At 44.5% G+C, this 12,037-nt stretch overlaps 1 protein-coding gene across 3 annotated transcripts in view; it reads right to left on the minus strand.

Annotated features, from left to right (window-relative positions):
• Positions 1 to 12,037, minus strand: part of Dgk (diacyl glycerol kinase 1) — a 422,138-nt gene that overhangs the window by 60,113 nt on the left and 349,988 nt on the right. For all 3 annotated transcript variants that reach the window (XM_075892403.1, XM_075892402.1, XM_075892401.1), the window contains one exon: positions 5,791 to 6,061. In XM_075892403.1, coding sequence (XP_075748518.1) covers positions 5,791 to 6,061 — 271 coding nt within the window. The remainder of the gene's footprint in view (positions 1 to 5,790; positions 6,062 to 12,037) is intronic.

A 12,037-nucleotide genomic window follows, 5' to 3' on the forward strand; every position in this document is an offset into this window, starting at 1 on the left:
GGGAACAAACAATACCGACGATCCGTTCATCTCGCACCGTACGCGAATAATACAAATGCAGCGCTGTATAAATATAACGCTATGAATCAGAGGAGCAGGCTAGGCTAGCAGCCACTTGCGGCTGTGAGACAAGAGCTGCATGGGCGACATACGTTGGGGCTGTCGGTCGAAAGCGCTCTCCGCGTCTCGCATGTGCGCGGATACGACTGTAATGACTGTATACCTCGCCTGCAGTCGAGACTCCAACAACAAGCACAGCCGCAGCGTGGCGCGCACCGCACTGGAAAGGTTGCAGCCAGCGGTGTGCTATCAATGAAGAACGCACAAGCTGACGCTTTGTGTAAGGAAATATCATTCTCTACTTGGTGGACAATGCAAGTGGAGGCACGCTCAGCTATCGTTTTCAGCTCTCCTTGAGTGAAAAGCAGCTGCGCTATATGCTTATATTCGTATTGTGCACGCTGCACACGGATGGCCCATTTCTTTTTGCCTCACTCGCAGTTGTATTGTTAACTTTTCTTAACTATATTATCTTGTGCGCCGCGCAAGCAGCGTTTTGGAACAATTTATTTCTGTGCAGTGTATTGCGGAGATGAAAACGTTTTGGAAAGTACGCGCTGCAATAGGGAGTGCGACATGTACTCAAGGACTCGGAACAAGGGCGAAGCGGTTAATCTCCATCGGCTGGCCATTGTGAACCAAACGAGTCGTACAAAAGAGCACATGTATTCGCACTTTTTTAACAGAATAGCAGGCTCGCTATTGTTCAGACGAGAAATAGTGAATAAGGCACGTTTTTTTAGTAAAAAAAAGTTCGTGGGCATTTACGGCATCACTACCTACGAATTTTTTCAGCTCGATTATAGCCCCGCCGCGGTGGTCTAGTGGCTAATGTATTCGGTTTCTGACCCGCAGGTCGAGAGATCGAATCCCGGCTTCGGCGGCTGCATTTCCGATGGACGCGGAAACGTTGTAGGCCCATGTGCTCATTTTTGTGCGCACGTTAAAGAACCACAGGCGGTAGAAATTTCCGGAGCCCTCCACTACGGCGTGTCTCATCATCGTATGGTGGTTTTGGGACGTTAAACCCGGCATATCAATCAATCAAGCTCGAATATAGAGGGCACGAAATTAGGAGCTTTTGCTTCATTTCTAGACGCCATTTGTCTGAAGTCCAGTCACAGGTGTTCAGAAACTTAGGGACATCAATTAAACCGTAGCACACTGCATGGACGAGTATGAATAGGCAGAAGCACACGTTTAGGAGTCAGTTGGTGCATTCTTTCAGAAACGTATGATTGCGTAAAAGACGCAGCACATGAAAGACAGAGACGACGAAACTTGCACGGGTCTCTGTCATTGGTGTGCTGCGCTTTTTGCATAATCCTGCGTTTCTGAAACAAAAAGATTGGCTTCAAAACAATCGTGTTTTCGCCTTGGTGTGTGCAGGTAATCCGTCAAAGCCGAACACGATGTAGCCTGGTCACATGCTGAGTTCCATCATACTGTAGCAATAGCCTGTTTCTTGCCGAAACAAAGGGGCTAACTCGTTTTGTCTACGTAATGTACAACTAAGTAAATAGTCGATTTCAACTTGCGAAGTGTAACGGGCTTAGAGACTTGCTAGTGAAAATGACAGCGAAAATGACGCGTGTTCCTGACGGCCCAATACGTAAACACAGCTGCAGACGTACAAACAAAACAAAACATGCCGTTTTAAAACAGGAAACGCGAGAGCATTGTTACAGATGCTATATATATGAAGGAAGAATGCATGCAAAAACATTAGGTAAAAAGCGGTGTTTTGGTACGCACAACTTTATTCAACGATAGTCGAGCATTATTCACTGGAAAGGTCATCGCCACAAGGCAGAATCTTCCTACCCCTGCTCACAATCCCGTACCTTTATTGCCTCTTTACTTTTGACATTCTCTAAACCTGCAGTCGTTTTCTCTAATGAGAGAGAGAGAGAGAGAGAGAAATAAAACCTCATTTCTGAAAAAAAAAAATCTGAGTTCCAGTCACCGTTGTGGAACTGCAGGTGATTCACCAAGGCAATGATTCAGCTGCACTCAGACAACTATGACTGAGTGCTCGAGTACATAGACATGTAAGAACGTCTTTCTTTCAATACTTTTCTTTGCGTTGTCATGACCAAGGAAGACGCTGGGGCTCCGGCGCGCGGGTAGCGAGAACGTGGTAGAGGAGAAGAAAGAAAAGACTGAGAATAAGAACAGCTTGCCCAACGAACAGGTGTATTTGTTCTCTCTTTCGTCCACTACAACGTCTAAAATCCAACGTTATTCTTTCATGGTGAAAGCAGTTATGAAACGTTTGGTGGGCATTTTTCTCTCTCGATATTTACATGCCAGAAGTGACTGTGCTTTGCCATCACATGTACTACACCCGGTTAAAAAAGGAAATAACTGTAATGTTAAGGGCTAGTTTGCTTTGTTAGACCAAATAATAATGATAACTATCAGACAATGATACCAAGGTAAGTATAAGGTATGGTATAGATAGTAATTGTAATCAAAATGTGAAGAAAGAAACTCCACAAAAAGACACCTTGCCCCCAGTAGAGTCCGAACCTGCGACCTTCGAATAACGCGTCCCATGTTTTACCAACTGACCTACGGTGGCGGTCAGCTCTTCGTCCAGTTTATAGGATATATGTGTGTATTTAAACGTGGAAGTGTCAGTCAGCGCCGCCAGTAGACATTACGGTGATCATTGCCACTTAATTTTCATTAATAAAAGCATAAAAAGGAACTTGCGCCCCTCGTGTTTCCTTTTCCGTTTTGCAGATGTATCTAATGACTTGCGTTTTTTTTTAATTTCTTATTAGGAGGGGGTGATTAGTTTTCGCTGGAGCACATATACGCTTTGAATGCAATATAGGTCTTTTGCATTGGCATATAACAACTTAATCCTTTTCTTTTGTCTTTATTTGATACACGTATGCATTGATTCATTCAGTTTTTTTCTTTTTTTTCTTTTTGCTTTCTTTCTTTACTTCTTTCTTTCTTTTTTCTTTCTCTATTGCTTTATCTCTTTATTTATTTATTCATTGTTGCTGGAGTACTTGAAATTAACTGATGTGTTTACATCGCCCCCGGCCAAATAACACCCTTAGAAGTAAATTCTCAGGTTTTACATGCCAGAAACACCTTGGGGCCCAGTCGTGAAAGGCTCCAGTAATTTCGACTACCTGGGGTTTATTAGGAATTCACACGTTCACGAACGCCGCAACCGAGATAAAACAAAACAACTACAAAATCTAGTCTTAATAGTCTACCAGAGTTCATTAGGTGGTGAACACGGCAGGGGTCCTTATATGTTGCACTTCGGAAGTATCTTACTGCGCCATCATTTTTTATGTGTAACATAAATAAAGAAGCTACCCTTTGATTTAGTGTTTCATTGATAGATCAACCTCTTACGATTGTGCTTCATGCGGGCTTCCAGTATTAACTCAAGTGAAAGCTTGTATTTAATGAATGACTTTTAATCAATTAACTCTGTAGATAATCTTGTGATTGATCGGTTGATTAATTACTTGTAAACAGATAGTTTTGTAGGTAATCTAGTGGTTCATTGATTGCCTTTTTCAGTCGCGAATTAGATCGTGCCATTCAAGAACCTCACAGACACAAATTTTTAGACGCGTAAATCCGGACGCTTAGCGTTTCATCTCACTAACGTTCTGCTGAAAGAGTTGGCTCGATAGATATGGGCCTATCCGACGTTGAGCTTGTCAGTGAAGTTCAACAAGCATGGAATGTCTCTGCAGAGATTGCGCTGAAAAATCTACGTAAGCTAATTTTATTTGAAGTACTTCTAGAGCGTTAATTAAGCTTGAGAACGCAGTAACGCAAACATAATTACAAACGCTAACGCTCGATCACTTTTTTAGACAGTACTTGCTGAAGGCTGTAACTGTAATTTAGTTATCTTTTTAGAAAACGTGTACTACGAGTCTGGCACAACTATATTTGTGGAGTGGTAAAACTTTGTGCCACATAGAATTGATTGATAGATATGTGGGGTTTAACGTCCCAAAACCACCATATGATTATGAGAAACGCCGTAGCGGAGGGCTCCGGAAATTGGTGCCACATAGAAGGCTGCAAACCTTCGAGTTGGGGCGGGTTGTGGTTGTTCCGTAGCCATCGCGGCATGTACGGGCCATCCGAAGAAGACTCTTCTCCCTATTTATCTTCAGAAGGTCCACCGATCCGCCACAGAGGTCTACAATTTATGGTGTTCTACTGCTGGCCCGAAGGTCGGGGGATCGAATCTCGTGACTTTCGGGTCAGCAGGATTAAATCGCGCAGACCCGAAGACGATGACGTCATGGAGACCACATTTCGACGAAGGCGAAATGCTTTAGATCCATGGACTTAAACTTAGGTGCAGGTTAAGCCAAACCAGATGGTAGACATTTTCCGAATCCTCCACTACGGCGCCCCTCATAATCATATCGTGGTTTTGGGACATGAAACTATGACAATTAATAATTATTAAGGTCTACTCGCCCTGTTGGTTCAGTGGCTGTGTCATTGTTTTGTTTAGCAAAGGTTTGGTAGTGTTACTACAGATGCCCACCACGGCTTCATTCTCATTATCACGGAAGGCAAGTAGGTTTCCATTCCATGTTAATAGTAACGTCCTTACAAACACCAGACGCTGAGGATTATTACACGGCCTCCCAGTATGAAAAAAGGAGATACAAGAGAGGAGGACAGGGAGTGTAAGGTAGCGGAAATATGGCTTGACGCCGTACATTTGGCGGATGGCAAGTAAACACGGAAAGAGAAGCGAACAACAAAGCCAAACGCGGACGCACAACCACACAGTGCAACGTGCAGTCACTGCGGCAACGAGGACGCCATCAGATGTGTTATAGTATACCCAGGCTACCATTACCGGTTGTTTTGGCCCGCCCTGAGGACAGGCCTTTGTCGGAACACATCCTTAGAATGCCAACCCGAACTATTCTCGGAATTCTGTGAGGAGTATTATTTTAAGGTGTGACAGCTCATTCCTCAGCTCCCTCCAAGGGCCGAGCTCTTCATAACTGATATGATGTCTTCGTGTTGTCCTATTTACAGTCTTCTCAGAATATAATGATGTTTCTTTTTCACAGCAAGCAAGCTCAACGTGGATTTAGCTACCCACAGACTTCCCAACGACAGGAATTCAAGCTTTTTCGTTTGAGCCGCGAGCCAGTGGCGCATCATATATGAAATAAAACGTCCTACCCCCTTCCCCAGCACAGGGTATCCAGCCAGTCTGAGAACTGGCCAACCTCCCTGTCCTTCTTTTCCGTCTCCTCCTCCTCATCCTCAAGCTCTTCCCAAAATGCATTTCACTGCGGAAGGAACATAATATACGTAGAAGGGGAGTTGATCAAAGACTCGTTTTTATTATTATTTACTAACTACTGAAATCAAGAGAGAAGGAGTATAGGAGCATTATTTGTAGACTTTATTGGAAGTGTGGTAATCACTATATATATATATATATATATATATATATATATATATATATATATATATATATATGTGTGTGTGTGTGTGTGTGTGTGTGTGTGTGTGTGTGTGTGTGTGTGTGTGTGTGTGTGTGTGTGTGTGTGTGTGTGTGTGTGAACGAAAAGAATCAAAGAATACTTGTCGCGGGGGCAGGAAGCGTACCTACAACCTTCGGATAACGCATACGACGCTATCGTTTATTTTTTTACATAGACTGTCAGTAGAGACTTTTCTAGGAGAGCAGGAGAAGCGTACCTGTGCGTCCCCTGGAGTCGGCGCCCTCTCCTCGCAGGTGGCTGTGCAGCTTCTCCGTGAGGCCGTGCAGTCGCTCAGCGAAGCCGAGGTGCAGGTGCGGCCGATCCTCGGTGCGCCGGGACGCCGGCTGCTCCTGACCGGTGGCAGGCCCACCCTGCGCGGCGGCTACCTGCGCAGCCTGCTTGGCCAATTCCGGCAGGGAGCCGCTGTGGGCAGCCGCAGTGTGCGAGGTTATGGGCGCGCACGCAGTCGTCGACGTCACGGCCGCCATCTGCGCGCAACCAATCGGAATCCGCGGTAAGTGACGAAGGGGGCCGTCTAACACCGTCAATGAATCATCATCATCATCATCATCATCATCATCATCATCATCATCATCATCAATTATTTGACCCTTAAGGGCCCCTTAGGGGCATTACATAAGAGGGGGGGGACATTTTTCTAAATACAAAATCAAGGAAAAAAATAGAAAGTTGTACAAACACACGAGCAATACTTTTGCAGGATCCGAGAACAGACACACAGAAAATGTACTTATACAAGTATTAAAAACATGCGCGCACAAAATTTACACATACAAGAGCGCAAAATACAGTGACAGTGGTAGAGTTTTAATGGGCTTCGAAGTTTAAGTGAGCTGTTAGTAGTTGTTTGTATGCGCACGAGTCACGCTCTGAGACGATGGCTTCCGGTAAGTTATTCCATTCCTCGATGGCGACAGGAAGAAATGACTTATTGAATGCAACGGTCGTACCGAAAGGACGTTGGAGGCTTCTGGAATTAAATAGCCGGCGAGAATAGCGGGCGGGAATCCCGCATGTTACTGCTGGAGTATTTACGCTGAATACGTTGCGAAATTCGAACCTGTCCGTAGTGTCTTATTGTTACGATCAGATTATTTGCGAGACACCAAAGAGAGAGACAGAAATAAGACGAGAAAAGGAAGGGAGATGAGCCAGATGAGCGTCTGGTTTGCTACCCTGCACTGGGCATGAAAGAATGGGAATCAAAATAAGAAAAGAGAGACAAGGAGAGCATAGCTTGTACAATGTACATTACCGTCCACTGTTAAAGGGAGCACTCTAATGAGCCCCTGTATTATTGTGAGCCCCATAACTCCAAGTAGGCATAGAAACATTGTTTGTGCCCGGCGATAGTCTATCAAAGCGAGCCAGAAAAGTCAAGACATCATTCTAATGCAAATCTAAGCCACTATGTTTTAGCCAGAGAGCGAAATCTGTACGTGGTGCACACCAATGTGTTTCCTTTACAAGTGAATTCATTTGTACAAAGGCACTGAAAGTTCATCGACGGTGTAACCGTAACTTTGTGAGCAGAAAAATATTCTGTGCAAAACCAGCTGTTGTCATTGGTGGCAAGTCGTACAGCTGAAACGTCATTAAAGACACAAAACGACGAAGGAACGTTTCGTTGTCACCGAAAGCACACAACTGCACGCGGTCTTTTCGCAACTCAAGAAATATTTGGGCGGACGCAGCAGAAGAAGTTTTGAATGACAGCTCAGCGATATAATGCAGCTCCATAATTCTTCGCTTATAATAGGCACGTTAGTTAGATCTTTAGGCCATTACGGCGGCTCTGTTGCCCAGTGCCAGTGTGATCATCTCAAATTATCGTTCACTAGAAGCAGATTAACCCTCTCAACTCGACCTTCACAAGGAAGTGCGACCAGTCTGCCGCAAGTAATCTTGCACCAACGTGGCGGTACACGACTGTGTATGTGGCGCGGCATAATGCTACAAGATTGATCCGTCAAACGAAAACCAGTCATAAAGTCAAAAAGGTATTGCCTTAACGCAAACGGGCACCTTTGTTCCCTTGCGTGGACGTCCTAATTACGCCTAATAACTATATCTGACTTTTTTGCTTATAGCTACGGAGACGTTTAGTCGAACCTTACATGCCAAGTGAATTTTTTATTATTTTAGTGCATTTTTTGTGCGCAAAACTAATGAAATCTTACAGCATGCGAATACTTCCCGCGATCGTCCCTGCATGTTTCGAAAGCTCACACTGACATTGTAAAAATGAACCACAACTTAAGGAATAATATAACTACGTGTAAAAATCTCTTTATTCGAACCTGGTAGCTAACTTAATATAATCATGTTTAGCCCGGTAATGTCCTACCTATGACTTGCTATATGTAGTACGCCTTACATCAAGCGAAATCCCAAGTAATTGAATGATAGAGCTTGAAGCAGAGATGAAGCTAAAGACGTTTCGTGAAATTTTGGCTTATAGCAAAGCCGTTACTTTACATATGGATGCATATTATTCCTTATTTCGCACAGAGCAAACAAAATAACTTAAACAAATATATGAACAGTCGCAGGAAATAAATAAATAAGGTTGTCCCACTCGTAATCGGTTGTGAAAACTCCTGTATGCTAAAGTTCTGGATGAATAGCGCATACTTTGAACTGTTTCCTATGAGAGCATCATAAGACAGACGCACCCAGTCTCTGCCAAAAGTCAATAAACTTTCGAGCAATTTTATCTGACGTAAGTATGATAGTCTCTGCCCTCTGATGCGCCCCGCCGCGGTGGTCTAGTGGCTAAAGTACTCGGCTGCTGACCCGCAGGTCGCGGGTTCGATTCCCGGCTGCGGCGGCTGCATTTCCGATGGAGGCGGAAATGTTGTAAACCCGTGTACTCAGATTTGGGTGCTCGTTAAAGAACCCCAGGTGGTCAAAATTTCCGGAGTCCTCCACTACGGCGTCTCTCATAATCAAATGGTGGTTTTGGGACGTTAAACCCCACAAATATCTGCCCTCTGATGCAGCATGCTTCAAAAACATATAATAATTTGGGCACGCAAAACACCATAAATTATTATCAGTTTACGATGTGAGATTAGCTGTGAAGGAAAGATTTTAACGGAAGACATGTTTGACTGTGCATATGAACAAAGCCGTTGCAAAGAACCGTATTAGTACTTATTTCTCGAGTTTTGTTCACCAAGTCGCAATAACAACAACGTAAGACGTACAACGTAGTCCATTTTCTACGAACCATTAGGAAGAGACCTGATCTGCATGATGACAAAATTGATTTCGGTTCAGATAGAGTGGCGATAAGCCACTTTGGTTGCGCATCTCCAAAACGCAAATTACATTCCGACCATCTCCGAAGCGAAATGACATTTTGCGTAAGAAAACGTTCCTCTATCGGAAATTGCAATGAGGTACTCGAATGTTCCGCATTCTGGAACAAGAATGAACCTGCAAGTCTTTCTGCTCCACATGTACAGCATGAGTAATATAATCAACCAAAGTGCAGTAAGGAAGCTTAGCCAATGAATGCGAGAGCTGTGTTATACCGACTCCACTTCATCGCCGAAGCAGTGCGCTGAGGCAGAGCGCAAGAACGCACACGTGCACAATTTTCGGTGGACGTTAAAGAACTGAGTGGCGCTATACACAACCTCGTTTAGCCCACACGAACTGAGATCTGGGCTAGTTTGTAAGATTCCATTCTTGAACAGGTACAGAGGTATAGGGCAAAAACGAAGACACAGGTGAGGTTCCTGTGTTGCTGTGATGGTTGGCGATTGAGTTGGTTTAGGGTGAGAACGCACAAGTATCAAACTACATCTTTTTGTGCTAAGCCTTATTTCGGCCTTTTGAATATAGTCCACAAATCTCACCTGCGCTATTTAAATGGTGCGGGAGTGAGTCTCGATATTTTAAGCTCGCCTACAAGTACTCCTAATGGCAATGCCGGCGCTTTTCTTCAGGCCATGTCAGAGGTTGATCCGGAGTCTCCCGCCACAAAGGCGCGTCTCCCAATAAACTGTTTTTGGAGCGCAAGACCTTCCAAATGTACAAAAGACCCTCTAGATGTTTCATTAATTATATATGGAGCTCGAGTGAAACAGGACCGCTTGAGACACATAAAGAAGCCGAAAAATACGCAATAAAGATTTCAGAAATAAAATACTCGAAACCCTGAGTGAGTATCAAATCTGGTCCAAACTATACGTTATGACCAGCACTGATGCATACGTGATGCTTCCTAAAGCATCCCGTGGTGCTGACGTGATGATCTCTATAGCATACGCGATGATTACTTAACCGGTAACAGAGGACCACTTAGAAGCACCAGTCAGCTATTCTTGACACGCAGAGGGCGTGCCTGTTCCACCAACCATTCGATGTCCTAGCATTGTCCAACGTAGCGGAATGGAGACTCAGCAGTAAAATATGATCCTAATCAGTGTATACTTCCGAGAGAGGCCAATGAAGACAGCCGTGGCAAGTACGACAATGAGCATGTGGTCCTGAATTTTCAGCAGTATACTTCACGCGATGTATATACGTCGAGGCTGCAGGTCGCGCGACAACGGCGTCAGGTCATTCGTCCACGTACGAGGAGCACGTGCATTGAATTGTCCACGTCGCCAAGTCGGGAGGATCGGTGACACTGGATAGATGTTTTCGAGACCTATGCCGGACACTACTCAAGCCTGCTGAATAGGTGTACGTGCCACCCGTTACAAGAATCTGTATACGCACGTGACATGAAAGAGTGCCAGCGACGAACAAGTCGCGGAAAGCGTCAAGCTTAGCGATAGACTGATAGAAACGTCACAAAAGGGTGTGCCGTAGTTCTTGGAAGAGCGAAAACATTATAGTAGCAATGTAAGTCATTGTTCTGAGAACGTATAGTAGCACTGTTGTTTACGCCAGTCAGTCGCTCTATAGTCTCGCAGAGACTATCCATCAAGAGTGGTGGTGGTTTCTTTCCTGTCGATTCACACAGAGAAACGGCCGAATGTACTGCAGCTGGTGAGGTCAGTGCACGATAAATAAATACGTAAGTAAGTAAGCAAATAAATAAATAAATAGTGAAGTAAAAAAAAAACAGTCGCTAGTTTGAGGGCGATACAAAAACTTTGTCGCAAAGGTTACAGAAGAGAAAGAGATCAAGGAACTGAAAACACTGGGAGGTCAACCTGGTAAAAGTAACCGGGTTGCTACCCTGCGTAGCGGGGAAATAGGTGTCACACAGAAGACAGACAGAGATAGATAAATAAAAGAAAACACACACACACACGAGGACAAACACGCACGACGTTGAGATCAAAGTCTTTTTGAGAGGCCACTTGAACGCAGCAACCACAGAAGCGCTTGCCCAGCCTTCTTTTGAGACGTTATCTCCGGTCGATGGCACTGGATTCGTTCTTCCGAAAGAGTTCGGTCGTTTAGTTTAACAAACATGTTGCAAAGTGCCTGTATCCGTAAACAAAGTTATGGGGAATCCTCATATCAGCGTTCAGTCAAGGAGTAGCAATGTAAATGCAAGACAAAAAAAATCTAATTTTAAAATAGAGCTAGCAATCACATCACGTGACGGAGAACACTTAATATGAGGACGGACTGCTGCCGGCACGGCACTCCTATAAAGGTACGTTCAAAGCGTGTCGTTGTGAATGGACACCACATCGACGATGCTGGAACGGAAATATGCTAGAACGACACTGCCACGTGCTCGACTGCCAGAATATTGAGCTTGCTTTTGCTTCCATCAGGCGCTTTGCACACTGCGTGAGCGACGCGCGCATTGTAAGAATACAGTGTGAGGAGACGAACGCCGTTCAGATAAGTAATCTGGATGAATCACTCTTTGCCCTGAAGCCGGGTCGAGACCAGAGGCATTGATCTATAGAACTGTAGTGAGAGGGAAAACGTTCAGATTAGAGGACGTCCACGCTTTACGTCTTGTCAGCTGTCGCTCCAAAGGACGGGGCATGCGAACACGCACAACAGAAAGAAGTAAGGACATCACAGACGCCGACTTAAAACTGCAGACACCAGAGTGACATTTGTTTCGTAAAATACAAGAATAAATTCACCGATTGCCGTATACAGGCGCGGTGCATAAGGTTCCATTTATCTGTTGACGCTTCTACGTAGGTCAGGCGGACCACTGGGTATAACCAGAGGTTATTGGAGAATAAGAGGTTGCAAACCAGAGGCTCTGTCTGCAGCAAAAAAGCCCCTGATACTAACCTTTTAAGCGTGTGCTTCCAAAAAGTTTATTCCTGTCGACTATTTCGCAAAACAATGTAGAAGTACCAATGACATTTGGTTTGGACAAAGTATCAAATTGTTTTTAATGGTCGCGGAAACAATTTTATGGCGGCAGCCTCAGTGAGGTAAGCGAGATTTCGGTGAGTGATGACTTATACTTTACACAAATGAACATTGACGAGAACCACTGG

The sequence above is a fragment of the Rhipicephalus microplus genome, chromosome 4 (assembly GCF_043290135.1).
Source record: "Rhipicephalus microplus isolate Deutch F79 chromosome 4, USDA_Rmic, whole genome shotgun sequence".
NCBI classification, from domain to species: Eukaryota; Metazoa; Arthropoda; class Arachnida; order Ixodida; family Ixodidae; genus Rhipicephalus; species Rhipicephalus microplus.